The sequence below is a fragment of the Panulirus ornatus genome, chromosome 7, assembly GCF_036320965.1.
Source record: "Panulirus ornatus isolate Po-2019 chromosome 7, ASM3632096v1, whole genome shotgun sequence".
Taxonomy (NCBI): Eukaryota; Metazoa; Arthropoda; class Malacostraca; order Decapoda; family Palinuridae; genus Panulirus; species Panulirus ornatus.
In genome coordinates this window covers 1,736,047-1,754,369 of record NC_092230.1, presented here as the reverse complement: position 1 = coordinate 1,754,369, position 18,323 = coordinate 1,736,047, and the positions used below count along the sequence as shown (strand labels likewise).

At 43.2% G+C, this 18,323-nt stretch overlaps 2 protein-coding genes across 4 annotated transcripts in view; both read left to right on the top strand.

The window, feature by feature from the left end:
• Positions 1 to 1,402: 1,402 nt before the first annotated feature.
• Positions 1,403 to 10,149, top strand: LOC139749363 (uncharacterized). Of its 2 annotated transcripts, none has more exons than XM_071663118.1 (6): positions 1,403 to 1,552; positions 2,083 to 2,135; positions 2,962 to 3,105; positions 4,954 to 5,103; positions 5,255 to 5,299; positions 9,925 to 10,149. In XM_071663118.1, the coding sequence occupies exons 1-5, from the start codon at positions 1,430 to 1,432 to the stop codon at positions 5,256 to 5,258; spliced, it is 474 nt and encodes a 157-aa protein (XP_071519219.1). In that variant the 5' UTR covers positions 1,403 to 1,429; the 3' UTR covers positions 5,259 to 5,299; positions 9,925 to 10,149. The 2 variants fall into 2 exon arrangements, with proteins under 2 accessions (XP_071519219.1, XP_071519220.1); XM_071663119.1 differs by having other exon boundaries at positions 1,403 to 1,556; positions 2,087 to 2,135.
• A 4,416-nt stretch (positions 10,150 to 14,565) lies between these two features.
• The window catches only part of LOC139749362 (uncharacterized), a 6,524-nt gene continuing 2,766 nt past the window's right edge, over positions 14,566 to 18,323 (top strand). The window contains exons 1-3 of one of the 2 annotated variants that reach the window (XM_071663116.1): positions 14,566 to 14,716; positions 15,241 to 15,293; positions 17,153 to 17,296. In XM_071663116.1, coding sequence (XP_071519217.1) covers positions 14,594 to 14,716; positions 15,241 to 15,293; positions 17,153 to 17,296 — 320 coding nt within the window. In that variant the 5' untranslated portion in view covers positions 14,566 to 14,593. Of the gene's footprint in view, positions 14,721 to 15,240; positions 15,294 to 17,152; positions 17,297 to 18,323 lie in introns of both variants that reach the window. The other variant, XM_071663117.1, reaches the window with a different exon arrangement.

Genomic DNA, 18,323 nt, shown 5'->3' with positions numbered 1-18,323 from the left:
GCACGACCGTTGGGTACGACCGCACGACCGGTGGGTATAACCGCACGACCGTTGGGTACGACCGCACGACCGCTGGGTACGACAGCACGACCGGTGGGTACGACAGCACGACCGGTGGGTACGACGGCACGACTAATGGGTGCAAGTGCACGGCCCTTGAGCAGGACGGCACGACCCGTGAGCACAGCATTATGACCCTCGTGCATGATACCTTGACCTCCGACCTCGAGGGTCAGGTCATCATACCCAAGGGTAGTCCCGTGGTCGTCAAGGGTCGTGCTGTCTTAGTTAAGGGTCGTGAAGTCGTACCCTGGTCGTTAAAGCTGACCGTGAACCGATATCCTCAGCTGCTGCGCAGGTCAGGAGGAGGTCAGCATATGTGTTACGATGGAAGGAATCTAAAATATAAACATTCAATTCTATATAATCTGTAAATATCTCACTCATGACCAAATTATCTATTCAGGCCCGTTCATTACATGGAAGTGCACATCTTAAGGATACTAAACCACAATTCCTTCCATAAACCAAACGTATGAAGTACATAGCTTGTATCCATGGGGTTTAACAAATGTACATACCTGTTTATGATTACCTATGTGTACTGTACAGGGAGGGAGTTTTACATTCTTGGGGCCCCATCTCTTGTGTGTGTGTGTGTGTGTGTGTGTGTGTGTGTGTGTGTGTGTGTGTATGTGTGTGTGTGTGTTGTGTAAGATGTCAATTTAAGAAATCCATTACCGTGACGTTCTCTGAGTTAGGTTAACAATCCCATGATAATGTTATGCAGATAATTAACTTTTTAATCTTTACTTCTCTGTACGAGTCCTTGAGCACTATCTGATCTGTTTGTGTCTTGGAAAGATTGATATCACAGCAACAGAAAGCGAATTATCATAATATTCCAGTTAATTAATCGAGAGAGAGAGAGAGAGAGAGAGAGAGAGAGAGAGAGAGAGAGAGAGAGAGAGAGAGAGAGAGAGAAACTGGAAGCAAATTATAGGCTGCACACAAAAATAGAAGTGAGGAAGAAATACATCACCTCCTCTGTCATTACCTTGAGAGCAGCGACTCTGATCATTTCCACCAGCTACTGGGGAAAATTTCAATAGTCTTGCCAATTCGATCCGTCAATAATTGTATAAAGAATTTCATTTTACTAAATATGGGAACCTGGCTACGTATTGCTCTGCTTCTGTGCCTGGCTCCCTAACAGCATCTAGACATAGCCACATTTTCCTCGTCTGTGCTTATGATAATCGTAGTCTAAGTACAGTGGAGGCTAAGCCACTTCCCCTCCACCTCCCACTTCACCTCAGACCCAGCAGAAGCCTCAAGGCTGCCGGATATGTAAGCTCCTCCCACTAAACGTACGTCAGGTCTGGTGTACTGGAATTCCCAGCGACTTTGAGGTCAGTCGATCTGTAGTATGAAGTCGGCAGCCGGTGTGTGGCCAGCAGACGGGAGACGGACGCACGATAGCTCAGACACACTCACATCTGCTCCACCACTCAAGATGGCGATCTTTCCCCTGTTGGCTCTGCTGTGTGGGGTGAGTACTCATCACAAGTCTTGACACTTGTGTCCATATTGTCACTGATGTCGTATGACACTTTACTCCTCCAGACGTAGCTCCTTCCTTGGTACGGTCTAAGTTCATATGGTACATTAACAGCGTTTCAAAGGTGAGTCATTTGCTCGGATCACCTGTACTATAGTAAGGTAATGGTGGTCTTTAACGATGTGTTCATCAAGCTGGTGTGCCCATTGGTTTCTACACTCAACATCATGTCTTTGGTTGTCACATCATCACTGTATAAAAGTACGTGGCATGTTAGCCTCTCACAACACAAGGTCATGGTTGGTGGCAGAACTAACACATCCTTGTCATAGCCCGTGGCTCCGCGAACCCAAGCAAACACCCACCCAGCAGGTTTTCTGTGATCCTGATGAGTTTTTGTTAACTGTTGCCACACACACACACACACACACACACACACACACACACACACACACACACACACACACACACACACACAGAGTGCCCCTACAACGACTGGTCTAATGTTTCTCATTTCCCAGGTAGTGATGGGAGCATCAGCTGTATCGCCCCCCTATTACAAAGTTCCTCAATCGTAAGTGTTACGTCTTGTTTGTTATATATCATATATAGCTTTCTGATCTGGGTCTCTTTGTATATAGGCAAAACTCCACACACACACACACACACACACACACACACACACACACACACACACACACACATAGCTCTGCAACTCATGCCTTGAGTACGAACAATATATACACTATAGTATGAGCAGCCACAACATCAATATACACAGTACAGTATGACCAACCACAAGATGTTGAATTCCATATTGTATTTATCTTTTCCTCTGGTATTTTCCTATTCTTTATCTTCATTATCAGATATCGTCTGCTGACACACTGACTCTGTCAGCACGTACTAAACACAGACATGTTGATCAGTCATCCATTATCAACAACTACTTTAACACACTGTTATGTCTCTCTTTCTTACCTGCCACTCGTGATAATCACTCATCCCTGAAAGTTGGCTCGTAACCTTCGCTCCTGTCCCTTCATAATGCAATGTTTGTCCCTTCATAATGCAATATTTGTCCCTTCATAATGCAATGTTTGTCCCTTCATAATGCAATGTTTGTCCCTTCATAATGCAATGTTTGTCCCTTCATAATGCAATATTTGTCCCTTCATAATGCAATGTTTGTCCCTTCATAATGCAATGTTTGTCCCTTCATAATGCAATATTTGTCCCTTCATAATGCAATGTTTGTCCCTTCATAATGCAATGTTTGTCTCTTCATAATGCAATGTTTGTCCCTTCATAATGCAATGTTTGTCCCTTCATAGTGCAATGTTATGTTCATGTTACATTTAACATTAATGTTGAGATCCATGTTTTGAATCCTCTTCCAGGCCATTCTGCCCACCTCAAGACACACAGTACGGTTTCTTTTGTGATAACAATTGCTCCAGTGATCAGGACTGTGAAGAAAATAAGTACTGCTGTTCTCTTCGTTGTGGCAACACTTGTCTGGGGAAATATCAGGCCACATACTCGTAAGTTCTTCATGTATTGAGTTATGAATGGAAGATTTAATTCAGAGAACTTGTTACCATACAGAGACTTGTGATTATCAAGTTCAACACCAGTTTAAAACTTAACTTCCTTAATACAGATTTAGAATTTTTGTTTGTAGAATGAATCAGTGCTTACAGGTATATAATGTCTGTTCTGTATTATGAAGAAATATAGAAATTATAAAACATGTATATGTATCTAACCTGATTCTCTTCTGTGTGTTATATTGAGCTATCAGGCACCGTGTATAACACAACCATTGCAAGGTATTTCTCTTAACTCATTCTTCACCTCCCCTTCTGCTGGTGCTTCACCACAACTCCAAAAAATTTCTCTTGCTATCACATCCACTCCAGGTGATTTCCTCCATTCTTAATATAATAACTTCTCTCATGCCATCCATTGATAATATTTCTTGGACTGTATTTTCCTTCACCCCCTGACAATTCTCATGCATGATTTTAACGCTTCATTCCTGGAATTTCATACCATCAGCTCTGCCAGATGCTCCCTCCCAGTGATTCAACACCTCGTCTCCTGTAGTCAAAAGTATCTTCCCTCAACTATTCTTACTTACTTCTCATACTTTTCCACCCCTTTCGTTTTGTCTTATCTTCCACCAACGTGTCTTATCTTCCACCAACGTGTCTTATCTTCCACCAACGTGTCTTATCTTCCACAAACGTTTAACATCTTATAAAGTCTCATCTTTCTTCCCTTAAAATCTTCATTCTTTCATCACATTCTTTGTGCTTTTGTTTCATCATGTCTCTAACTTTCTCGGGGAAATTCAACTGAAATTTTATATTTGCCACACTTTTGTTTTTCATCGCCTACTTTACTTCTTCATCCATTACAAAAACGTCCGCTTCCTCTTCTCACGAACTGTGCTGCACTTATGATACTTTCCTTACCTTCACAACATCATTATTCGTGCGTCCATTCTCAGCCAGTCTTCGTGTATGTACGTACCTAAGCGCCCCTGAACTACACATCGCATCGACCGTAAGCCCCAGTGCGGCCTTACCCCAGTCTTGCCTTATATCTCAACAGTCACTTGAGTGTCTTTGCATCTTGAATTACTTCTGACAAGTCCATGGTTCCCCGTTCTCCAGATGAGAGATTAGCACACACACACACACACACACACACACACACACACACACACACACGTCTCATAATCTCCCTCTGTATAAATTTCTTGAGTCCCACCTGTAGGCATACCCTTCTTCCTATCTCTTATCTCATCCAAGAATGTTCTTTATCTTCGTTGGTATCATTATCGTATTAGAGATAAGGATCTCATCCTTATCTTCAGTATTACTGAAGATTTGATCCTGCGCTGAGGACTGGTCTGTTCATCTTCTGTTGGCAATTTGTTGCAATGTTGAACTGGTTCATTTACATCAACACAGATCATATCATCAGCTCAACGAACAGTATTTTCCATCGGTATTGGATGGTTTACAGCCTGTTTTTGGACTCCACTGAACCACATGGCATCAATTCTGGCCAGAACCAAACCTATTGTCATGTATGATTCATCATAAATGCTACAACAGAACTCTAAAAAAAAATTCTCCATTTTCTAATTGATTTCTGTTGCGTTGGAGGAAAATGGATAGAGGAAGCTGCGCTTGTTGATGGATTACTGTTAATTTCCAGGAAATTTTAACGTAATATAAAACAATTCTTTTTTTTTTTAACGTTTCACAACATTTTCGTCTACAGACCTTATGAGCTTATATCAGCTTCCAGTTAAATGTACAGAGAAAGATAATAAGAATCAGAGATTTTCCATCTTATTTCGAGCATCTCCGCTACAGGCCCAACTGCCCTACGCCAAACCCTGATTTAAGGTGCCGTATCTTCCTCCACAACTGCATCAGTGATGAAGAATGCCCTGGCAGCGACCACTACTGCTGCCCAACCAACTGTGGCAACACCTGCGAGCAGTCACGGTACATCAAGCACTAGTGAGTAACGCAATCTTCTATGTCTTTGGATTTAATCCTTTATACAACTCTATTAAAGTAGATTAGATAATCAAATGATAATAATAGACTGTTGTCTGATATCACACACCTGTTTATAATACTTTTCTGAGATACTTTTTCTTTTTTGCAGTTAATCATCTGGCCCACAGAACCATAACCTGTACAAAACTCCAAGGTATCCATATTTTGCTTTCGTCTTTGTGACAATTTCTTTTAATGGCTCTCATTACCATTCCATCATACGACTTATTTCCTCCAGTTCATGAGTATATATATGTATATATATATATAAATATATATATACATATATATATATATATATATATATATATATATATATATATATATATATATATATATATATATATATATTTTTTTTGCTTTGTCGCTGTCTCCCGCGTTTGCGAGGTAGCGCAAGGAAATAGGCGAAAGAAATGGCCCAACCCACCCCCATACACATGTATATACGTACGTCCACACACGCAAATATACATACCTACACAGCTTTCCATGGTTTACCCCAGACGCTTCACATGCCCTGATTCAATCCACTGACAACACGTCAACCCCGGTATACCACATCGATCCAATTCACTCTATTCCTTGCCCTCCTTTCACCCTCCTGCATGTTCAGGCCCCGATCACACAAAAGTGTTTTATATATCTGGGAGTTGATTTGGCAGCGGATGGAACCATGGAAGCGGAAGTGAATCATAGTGGGGGAGGGGGCGAAAGTTCTGGGAGCGTTGAAAAATGTGTGGAAGTCGTGAACATTATCTCGGAAAGCAAAAATGGGTATGTTTGAAGGAATAGTGGTTCCACCAATGTTATATGGTTGCGAGGCGTGGGCTATGGATAGAGTTGTGTGGAGAAGGGTGGATGTGCTGGAAATGAGATGTATGAGGACAATATGTGGTGTGAGATGGTTTGATCGAGTAAGTAATAATAGGGTAAGAGAGATGTGTGGTAATAAAAAGAGTGTTGTTGAGAGAGCAGAGAACGATGTGCTGAAATTGTTTGGACTTATAGAGAGAATGATTGAGGAAAGGTTGACCAAGAGGATATATGTGTCAGAGGTGGAGGCAACAAGGAGAAGCGGGAGACCTAATTGAAGGTGGAAGGATGGAGTGAAAAAGATTTTGACCGATCGGGGCCTGAATATACAGGAGGTCTTACGAGGAAGGAAATTCCCCAGGAGATAACGGGGTGGGGGCCTGACAGTGGACTTCGGAAATGTTGAAATACTTATCAAACTGAGTTAAGAGAGAGAGAGAGAGAGAGAGAGAGAGAGAGAGAGAGAGAGAGAGAGAGAGAGAGAGAGAGAGAGAGAGAGAGAGAGAGAGAGAGAGAGAGAGAGAGAGAGAGAGTTGAGATCGAGCCTTCAGAATTGTGAATAAAGATATTCTAATGTATTTTACGAACTTTTATTAAGTTGTGGATGTTACATTTCTCTGAAGAATCACAAACATTTGCTTAGTCGTCAGCATCAATATCGGACATAAAATATACGAGGAGATAAACCATATAGGCATGATTCCTATATTATATGCGTCCTGGGACATATTGTGATGCGCTGGGACATATTGTAGCGTGTTAGGACATACTGCAGCATGATGGGATATACTGTTGCAGGTTAGGGCATACTGTAGTGTGCTGGGACATATTGTACCGTCGTGGGAGATCCTATAGCGTGATGGGACATACAGTGGCGTGCACAGCTGATGGTACTCTAGCACGGCTGAGGACACTTTAGCACGGCTGAGGATACTTTAGCACGGTTAAGGATTCTTTAGCACGGCTAAGTGCACGCCAACATGGCTGAGGACACTTCAGCACGTCTGAGGAAACTCTAGCACGGTTGAAGACACTTTATCACAGCTGAGGACACTCAAGCATAGCTGAGACATTGTATCATGCCTCGGGACGCTAGCACGGCTGAGGACAATCTATCTCAGCTAAGAACGATCCGACATGAAAGAGGAGAGTCTAGCATAGCTGAGTGTAGTCTAGCATGGTTCAGTACACTCTAGTACAGTTGAAGGCACTGTAGCATATCTTAGGACATTCTAGTATGACTGAAAGTACTATCATGGCCCCGGACACTCTAGCATGGCTGAGGACTTTCTAGCACAGCTGATGGACGTCAAGAGTACACCGTATAACATGGCAACGTCTAGCGTCCTCTCCCACCAGGAAGACGCAACAACAGCAGCAGCAGTTCAGCAGGTCAATACGACACGGTCACCACACATTAACTTTGTGATGTCACAATGAACCATTCTATGAACATCAAGATTAGAACATAAGAACATCTGATCTGGTTACATCATTAGTGTTGTTGGCGAGCCAGAAAGGCTTACCATAACGGGAGGTAATGCAGTAGGCGAAGAAAGGCGTGTGTCAACAGCACGTTCTGACGATGTCCCGCTACTGTTCAGTTGGGTGAGAAACGACGACTTAGTCGTACCCTTGGGCGAATCCAGAGGAAGAGTCCCATGGGATAAGATTCCCCTAAGCTCTAGTCCCAGTGCTAACTTTAAATTTCCTCGGCCCAGTGCGCGCTGAGCGAGCGTCCAAGTACACCGGTGCTAAGCGTTTTGAACACAGCTTTCCACCCAGGAGAGACTCATTCCTTATATCACACTTGTTACTACAGTAGTTACGATACTGGAGTTTACGACGCGTCATTGACGTAACATTGTGTGTCTTTCCCATGACCGAGAGGCGACCATCTGTCACTTGTCGTACTGCATGAGACAGGCTGCATGACAGGAGGGTTTGGGACAGGCATCTTACAACTTGGGCCACTGTCTGGGACCAGCTTCATGACGATAAGTTATCGTGCAGGTATTCCCCTCAGGTCTTCTGCCCTTGAACTCGTACATCCTAACATAACTTGACCATATTTCGTGACTCCGGGAAGTCCCACAGCTGTCTGCTTGACCTTGGCTGGAGAACTGTGGACGTCCAAGTGGATCTCTCCTTCAATGCTTTCTACCACCATTACCTCGGTGTTGCTCCTCGTACCTTCTACCACTGAGTATTCTCCACTCGTGCTCATGTCCTGCAACCTTGAGCAGGAGAAGGTGACCCTTGAGCACGTCAGGAAGAGCCTTAAGTACGACCCTGCGACCCCTGTGCATGATATATATATATATATATATATATATATATATATATATATATATATATATATATATATATATATATATATATATATATATATATATATATATGGGTAGATTCCCTCCTCCTCTCCTGTCATATATGAATAAAAATCCAGGTTTTTATTACCTAGCTACAGATACGTGCTCTAATACAGTCCAAGGCACGTGTTCTAATCCAGCCATAGACACGTGTTCTAACAAATCTATAACGACAACTTTATTCATTATCCTGGGTTGAGCGCGGCGTGTGGCCAGACCAGAGTTCAACCTCTTCATCTGACAAAGTAATCTGCCTAAAACCATCACAACCTTTTTCGAAGCCACAAAAGAATGACAACACATCCACTGACTCAAACTGGACATCTGGACCTCTGGACATGTTGGAGTGATGTTAGTTACATACATAAACAATCATGTGAAACTGATCGAACGTCCCACCTGGTCTATGAACAGTCTAGCTGGGTCGAACATTTCTTACCGTCCTCAGTCAGTCTGGTCGTTTCATCTGGCTAACACACTCACGTCTCCATCCCGGCCACTCCGTCCCTCACCCAGGGAAACATTGCCAGTAAACCACATAATACCTGGCTGGTCCCACTGGTCGTCAGCTCAGATGAGCACTACACCACGCCAGACCCACGACCATGGTATTCCCAAACGCCTCTTACACATTCAACTCTGGGGAAATCCAGCCAGGCGTTTGAAGGTAGAGCTTCTCACGGCACTTGGGAAGTTATGTGAGAGAGAGAGAGAGAGAGAGAGAGAGAGAGAGAGAGAGAGAGAGAGAGAGAGAGAGAGAGAGAGAGAGAGAGAGAGAGAGAGAGAGAGAGAGAGAGCAGTAGACAAAGAGAGAGACAGAGACACGGAGGGAAAAAGATGAATATTTCATGTCTCCACAGTGGACAGTCCTCGACACATCGTGCAACACTTTTACCAACTTAACGTTCAACAGTCTCGCTCCTCTGTGTCCAGGAATTCCATCACAGCTCAGGCTGGTGGAGTGGAGGTCTGCCTCTGTAGTGACGACCAGGGGGCGTTCACCTCACCCCCCCTCCCTCCCACGCACCGTGTTAAATAGTGACAAGACTGGAGAACCTTGTGGCTCAACCAATGCCCAGAGACATTCGATTATCATCTTTTTGACAATAGCTATCTATCTATCTTTATAACCCATGTGTCTGTGTCAGTTCATCTGATCATTATGACTTGTGTGTTTCCTTGTCTGTATATCCTGAGTGGTAAGTATAGGTTGTGAGGCTCACGGTCAGTGCCCCGGCAGGTGTGATGGTCGGGAGCTGTCGGTGGTGTGAGCCACAAGTGTTCCCCTTCATAACACTTGCCTTGGGTCTGTCGATGCCATGATGGCCAGACACATCAGAGATGGAGGTAGTTTCCTATCATAGTAGATGATTGACAACTTTAGCTTAACTAGATCTCTGACCTACAACTGATAATGTTATCATTAAGCAAATGATAAGAATAATGAAATAATGATAAATATTACATACAAAAAAATCAGTGCTTTTATACATGCAAGACACAAGACATTCTGACCCTATTAGATCAGGATTTGAATATTCCTTTAATGAACATTATAAACCATCTTGAAAACAAATGTCTACCTCACCACCAGGAGGACCAGCACAGCAGAACACTTACGAAGACATAAGTGATTTATACACCAGAGCTCGACCCCCACACACTCATGATAATAGGAGGATCCGTCATGTGAATAAGGTGCTGGTGGATATACTGGCTGAGGCAAACATTGACGTGTATTTCAGAAGGATCGTATGTTTATACCAGCAGACTGTTTCCATCCACGTAATGCATTGTACAAAATAAAATCAGTTTACAATATAAAGAAGTTATGCCACCTGGGTGCCATAAACTCCCCACACCACCTGGGTACCATATACTCCCCACACCACCTGGGTGCCATATACTCCCCACACCACCTGAGTACCATATACTCCCCACACCACCTGGGTACCATATACTGCCCACACCACCTGAGTGCCATATACTCCCCACACCACCTGGGTACCATATACTCCCCACACCACCTGGGTGCCATATACTCCCCACACCACCTGAGTGCCATATACTCCCCACACCACCTGGGTACCATATACTCCCCACACCACCTGGGTACCATATACTCCCCACACCACCTGAGTGCCATATACTCCCCACACCACCTGGGTACCATATACTCCCCACACCACCTGGGTACCATATACTCCCCACACCACCTGGGTGCCATATACTCCCCACACCACCTGGGTACCATATACTCCCCACACCACCTGGGTGCCATATACTCCCCACACCACCTGGGTACCATATACTCCCCACACCACCTGGGTGCCATATACTCCCCACACCACCTGGGTGCCATATACTCCCCACACCACCTGGGTGCCATATACTCCCCACACCACCTGGGTGCCATATACTCCCCACACCACCTGGGTGCCATATACTCCCCACACCACCTGGGTACCATATACTCCCCACACCACCTGGGTACCATATACTCCCCACACCACCTGGGTGCCATATACTCCCCACACCACCTGGGTGCCATATACTCCCCACACCACCTGGGTGCCATATACTCCCCACACCACCTGAGTACCATATACTCCCCACACCACCTGGGTACCATATACTCCCCACACCACCTGGGTACCATAAACTCCCCACACCACCTGGGTGCCATATACTCCCCACACCACCTGGGTGCCATATACTCCCCACACCACCTGAGTGCCATATACTCCCCACACCACCTGGGTACCACATACTCCCCACACCACCTGGGTACCATATACTCCCCACACCACCTGGGTTCCATACATTCTCTTCTTTTATTAATACAAAAATCATTTAGCTCAACACTGAACAATGGATTTTCTTATTTCAATCAAACTTTTCTCCTTGAACTGTGCATCTTCCGTGCAACAAATCCATTACATCTACGACACGCAGGGAATACGTGGGCAGTACTCTTCCCCCATCCCCATCCACTCATATACACATATACATACATATACAGAGACACATATATATGTACATATTCATACTTGCTTGTATTCATCCATTCTTAGCGCTACCCCGCCCCACAGAGGGCATTGAAGATTTGGCCTCGATTATAGCATTCACTTACCTGTGTCGTCTCATCTAACATAAGAAATAAAGATATTTGTTCAAGTAAATTGTTGGTGAAAGTGATTATTCGTAAATGTGAAGGTGCCTCAGGTCGCTGTGAAGTCAACAAGGTTATGGCTTCTATATATTTGCTGACTCAGAGGAGGAGGATAAAAAGGTTTACCTCCCTGATGACGCAGGTAGGATAAAGAAGTTGAAATATAATGTGAGGAAAAGTAACGCTGGTTCGTGAAGGTGGCGAGATCATCAGACTGAATGAACAATGAACAACTGAAACTTGTAAATGAACTTAGATATCTAAGATCCGGGTTTAGTATGGATGCCGGTGGGGGAGTGTGATTCGGGAGTATGGTCTTGCATGAATAACAACTGGATGTACACTGAGAACTCTGGTGGAATGGCAAGAAACGAATGTGCTAGAAGTGTACAAGAAATATCTTTCGCAACTGTTACGTGTAGATGTGACACACATAATACGTAGGTCAAAAATAAAATAACTGCCGATGGACATCTTGTTTCAAACAGTTGGAGTAATAACAACAAATGAAGGATGGAGATATACGAAGGACGTGTAGTATTAGAAGAGAAAATCACAAGAAATGATCATGGATAAACAATTCTTGAGATGATACGGTAATGTGGAATGTAGTACAGACGATAGATTTGTGAGAGAGCTATGTAGCAGTGCAGGTGAGGGTACTAGGAGAGGATAGACCACGGAAGATATGAGTAGGTGTAGAAGGACGTAGATTATAAGCAGAGATTTGTCAGAAGAAAGTTTTAGAGCAAAGGTTTGGCGTAGAATACAATGAAAACATCTTTTTCTTTATAGAGAAACTGTGACCCGACATGTCTGACTTAGTTGGAAATGAAAATGTGATAGAAATATCATATTAGTTTGCAGATCCCTGATTCACTATAACACAGTGGGCGTGAGCAGAGGCTGTGAGGCAGCGGGTGAGTGACCTGACCCAGTTGCGAGTATGACTGGCTTAAGTGACAACTGACAAAGAAACGTGTAGATCGAAATCATGGCCATAGAGATAACTGTCAGAAATATGTGGTCAGAATTTTGCAGTGGTTACAATACATGGTCGAGAGTAGCTTAACTGTTTCTACTGGTGTCGGTGTGTGTGTGTGTGTGTGTGTGTGTGTGTGTGTGTGTGTGTGTGTGTGTGTGTGTGTGTGGTAACAGGTTATTGCTTGCTCTGGGTTGACAAACTTTACCTCACTAACCCTATTGGTCCTAGGCCAAGCCAAGACTAACAGTGTAGAAGACTGTACATCTAAGGGTTTGTTTAATTGCGTATTTATGTTTAAGTTTAGAGAGTCATAATAACTACATAATTTGGCCACAACGGTGTTTGACGAGTTTCAGCTAGAATCCGTTGACCCTCTGTTGTCTGTTTATGCTTAATATCAGTAGTTCTACCATCGTCACTGTTTCTGTTGTGGTGTAGGGATACCACACGGAATTCTAGTGATAAAAAGGCCTTTACGGTGCCATCGCTAGCGAGGTACGCCATCCTGAGCCACTAGCAGATCAAGCTCAGAAAGACTGAGATATTCAGTACAATCCTGCAGGGCAACACCAGCATTGCCATAAATAAATCAACTATGGAGGAATCATGAGCCATTGATGCCAATGAACAAACGCCAACACAACAGTAGAAACTCTTGAGACAACAGTAGGAAAAACATGACGGACAGCACTGCCTGCCCAGTGACACACATAGCCTCGTCCATGAAACTGGGTGATGTTAGTTCCTGGAGCCACAGGTCATTTCCCGCCAGAATGCCGTGGGTGAGACAACAATATAAAAATGACGACTCAACCATAAACTAACCTCAGGCTTACGAAATACAAATCTCAAGAACAGTTATTTGATGAGGGAAGAACAGAAAACATGCTGGGCGAGACTCACGTCACCTTAACATAATATTGAAGATACACACAGACGAGTTAGCCAAAGCTGGCGTGAAAGAATCGACCACAGCGATAGAAATGATGGCGCGGGTCCACCGCTGCCGTCAGTAAGACAAAATGCAGAAGGGCACAAAAATCGGGAGAGTTTATTGAATAAAGAAAAAAAAACTTAACGAAAAGATGTAAATTGACACAAAAACTTTTGCAAGTGTACAGTGAACGAATAAAGAAGTGAGAAGTCATCTCTGACCGGTCTGTATCATCGTCAGTTAACAAACCAGTAATCTCGTCAAAGAATTTCTCACGTCAAAGGAGTCATCCTCTCACTGCTACTGAGTGTAGCACATCCTTGGAGCATCAGGAGCCCCTGGGAAAGGGGTCCTTGGTTAATCATAAACAAGTAAAATGACAGTCCAAAGTGTAAGAGGACCTCTCCACACTCCCCTTGTGGTCGCCTGTGGACGATCCACTGATCACCCAGACTTGGCTGACCCGGGGCACATCATCTTACGCTCTCGCCCCACACAGATCCACCATCACCCTCCTGTGTCCATGTATTGTACCCACTGTACGCTCCATGCTGGCCTCCACCTACCCCCAGCTATGTGTCCTTCACCCACACCATCACAGGTCCACCCTCACCCTCCTATGTCCATGTATTGTACCCACTGTACGCTCCATGCTGGCCTCTACCTACCCCCAGCTATGTATGTGTCCTTCACCCATGCTCTCACTGTTATGTTTTGTTTATGTTTAGCTTTATATAACTAGACAAACCTTGAATATTACATCGGCGTAGTTCATTGAAAAATCACGGATGAATGTAAGACTTGAGAGCAGCGACTCTGATCATTTCCACCAGCAACTGGGGAAAATTTCAGGAGTCTTGCCAGTTCGATTAGTCAATAATTGTATAAAGAATTTCATTTTACTAAATATGGGAACCTGGCTACGTATTGCTCTGCTTCCGTGCCTGGCTACCTAACAGCATCTAGACATAGCCACATTTTCCTCGTCTGTGCTTATGATAATCGTAGTCTAAGTACAGTGGAGGCTAAGCCACTTCCCCTCCACCTCCCACTTCACCTCAGACCCAGCAGAAGCCTCAAGGCTGCCGGATATGTAAGCTCCTCCCACTAAACGTACGTCAGGTCTGGTATACTGGAATTCCCAGCGACTTTGAGGTCAGTCGATCTGTAGTATGAAGTCGGCAGCCGGTGTGTGGCCAGCAGACGGGAGACGGACGCACGATAGCTCAGACACACTCACATCTGCTCCACCACTCAAGATGGCGATCTTTCCCCTGTTGGCTCTGCTGTGTGGGGTGAGTACTCATCACAAGTCTTGACACTTGTGACCATATTGTCACTGATGTCGTATGACACTTTACTCCTCCAGACGTAGCTCCTTCCTTGGTACGGTCTAAGTTCATATGGTACATTAACAGCGTTTCAAAGGTGAGTCATTTGCTCGGATCACCTGTACTATAGTAAGGTAATGGTGGTCTTTAACGATGTGTTCATCAAGCTGGTGTGCCCATTGGTTTCTACACTCAACATCATGTCTTTGGTTGTCACATCATCACTGTATAAAAGTACGTGGCATGTTAGCCTCTCACAACACAAGGTCATGGTTGGTGGAAGAACTAACACATCCTTGTCATAGCCCGTGGCTCCGCGAACCCAAGCAAACACTCACCCAGCAGGTTTTCTGTGATCCTGATGAGTTTTTGTTAACTGTTGCCACACACACACACACACACACACACACACACACACACACACACACACACACACACACACACAGAGTGCCCCTACAACGACTGGTCTAATGTTTCTCATTTCCCAGGTAGTGATGGGAGCATCAGCTGTATCGCCCCCCTACTATAAAGTTCCTCAATCGTAAGTGTTACGTCTTGTTTGTTATATATCATATATAGCTTTCTGATCTGGGTCTCCTTGTATATAGGCAAAACTCCACACACACACACACACACCCACACACACATAGCTCTGCAACTCATGCCTTCAGTATGAACAATATACACACTATAGTATGAGCAGCCACAACATCAATATACACAGTACAGTATGACCAACCACAAGATGTTGAATTCCATATTGTATTTATCTTTTCATCTGATATTTTCCTATTCTTTATCTTCATTATCAGATATCGTCTGCTGACACACTGACTCTGTCAGCACGTACTAAACACAGACATGTTGATCAGTCATCCATTATCAACAACTACTTTAACACACTGTTATGTCTCTCTTTCTTACCTGCCACTAGTGATAATCACTGATCCCTGAAAGTTGGCTCGTAACCTTCGCTCCTGTCCCTTCATAATGCAATGTTTGTCCCTTCATAATGCAATGTTTGTCCCTTCATAATGCAATGTTTGTCCCTTCATAATGCAATGTTTGTCCCTTCATAATGCAATGTTTGTCCCTTCATAATGCAATGTTTGTCCCTTCAATAGTGCAATGTTTGTCCCTTCATAATGCAATGTTTGTCCCTTCATATTGCAATGTTTGTCCCTTCATAATGCAATGTTTGTCCCTTCATAGTGCAATGTTTGTCCCTTCATAATGCAATGTTTGTCCCTTCATAATGCAATGTTTGTCCCTTCATAGTGCAATGTTTGTCCCTTCATAGTGCAATGTTTGTCCCTTCATAGTGCAATGTTTGTCCCTTCATAGTGCAATGTTTGTCCCTTCATAGTGCAATGTTTGTCCCTTCATAATGCAATGTTTGTCCCTTCATAATGCAATGTTTGTCCCTTCATAATGCAATGTTTGTCCCTTCATAGTGCAATGTTTGTCCCTTCATAATGCAATGTTTGTCCCTTCATAATGCAATGTTTGTCCCTTCATAATGCAATGTTTGTCCCTTCATAATGCAATGTTTGTCCCTTCATAATGCAATGTTTGTCCCTTCATAGTGCAATGTTTGTCCCTTCATAGTGCAATGTTTGTCCCTTCATAATGCAATGTTTGTCCCTTCATAATGCAATGTTTGTCCCTTCATAATGCAATGTTTGTCCCTTCATAATGCAATGTTTGTCCCTTCATAATGCAATGTTTGTCCCTTCATAATGCAATGTTTGTCCCTTCATAATGCAATGTTTGTCCCTTCATAATGCAATGTTTGTCCCTTCATAATGCAATGTTTGTCCCTTCATAATGCAATGTTTGTCCCTTCATAATGCAATGTTTGTCCCTTCATAATGCAATGTTTGTCCCTTCATAATGCAATGTTTGTCCCTTCATAGTGCAATGTTTGTCCCTTCATAATGCAATGTTTGTCCCTTCATAATGCAATGTTTGTCCCTTCATAATGCAATGTTTGTCCCTTCATAATGCAATGTTTGTCCCTTCATAGTGCAATGTTTGTCCCTTCATAATGCAATGTTTGTCCCTTCATAGTGCAATGTTTGTCCCTTCATAATGCAATGTTTGTCCCTTCATAATGCAATGTTTGTCCCTTCATAATGCAATGTTTGTCCCTTCATAATGCAATGTTTGTCCCTTCATAATGCAATGTTTGTCCCTTCATAGTGCAATGTTTGTCCCTTCATAATGCAATGTTTGTCCCTTCATAATGCAATGTTTGTCCCTTCATAATGCAATGTTTGTCCCTTCATAATGCAATGTTTGTCCCTTCATAATGCAATGTTTGTCCCTTCATAGTGCAATGTTATGTTCATGTTACATTTAACATTAATGTTGAGATCCATGTTTTGAATCCTCTTCCAGGCCATTCTGCCCACCTCAAGGCAAACAGTACGGTTTCTTTTGTGATAACAATTGCTCCAGTGATCAGGACTGTGAAGAAAATAAGTACTGCTGTTCTCTTCATTGTGGCAACACTTGTCTGGGGAAATATCAGGCCACATACTCGTAAGTTCTTCATGTATTGAGTTATGAATGGAAGATTTAATTCAGAGAACTTGTTACCATACAGAGACTTGTGATCATCAAGTTCAACACCAGTTTGAAAACTTAACTTCCTTAATACAGACTCGGAATTTTTGTTTGTAGAATGAATCAGTGCTTACAGGTATATAATGTCTGTTCTGTATTATGAAGAAATATAGAAATTATAAAACATGTATATGTATCTAACCTGATTCTCTTCTGTGTGTTATATTGAGCTATCAGGCACCGTGTATAACACAACCATTGCAAGGTATTTCTCTTAACTCATTCTTCACCACCGCTTCTGCTGGTGCTTCACCACAACTCCAAAACATTTCTCTTGCTATCACATCCACTCCAGGTGATTTCCTCCATTCTTAATATAGTAACTTCTCTCATGCCATCCATTGATAATATTTCTTGGACTGTATTTTCCTTCACCCCCTGACAATTCTCATGCATGATTTTAACGCTTCATTCCTGGACTTTCATACCATCAGCTCTGCCAGATGCTCCCTCCCAGTGATTCAACATCTGGTCTCCTGTAGTCAAAAGTATCTTCCCTCAACTATTCTTACTTACTTCTCATACTTTTCCACCCCTTTCGTTTTGTCTTATCTTCCACCAACGTGTCTTATCTTCCACCAACGTGTCTTATCTTCCACCAACGTGTCTTATCTTCCACAAACGTTTAACATCTTATAAAGTCTCGTCTTTCTTCCCTTAAAATCTTCATTCTTTCATCACATTCTTTGTGCTTTTGTTTCATCATGTCTCTAACTTTCTCGGGGAAATTCAACTGAAATTTTATATTTGCCTCACTTTTGTTTTTCATCGCCTACTTTACTTCTTCATCCATTACAAAAATGTCCGCTTCCTCTTCTCACGAACTGTACTGCACTTATGATACTTTCCTTACCTTCACAACATCATTATTCGTTCGTCCATTGTCAGCCAGTCTTCGTGTATGTACGTACCTAAGCGCCCCTGAACTACACATCGCATCGAC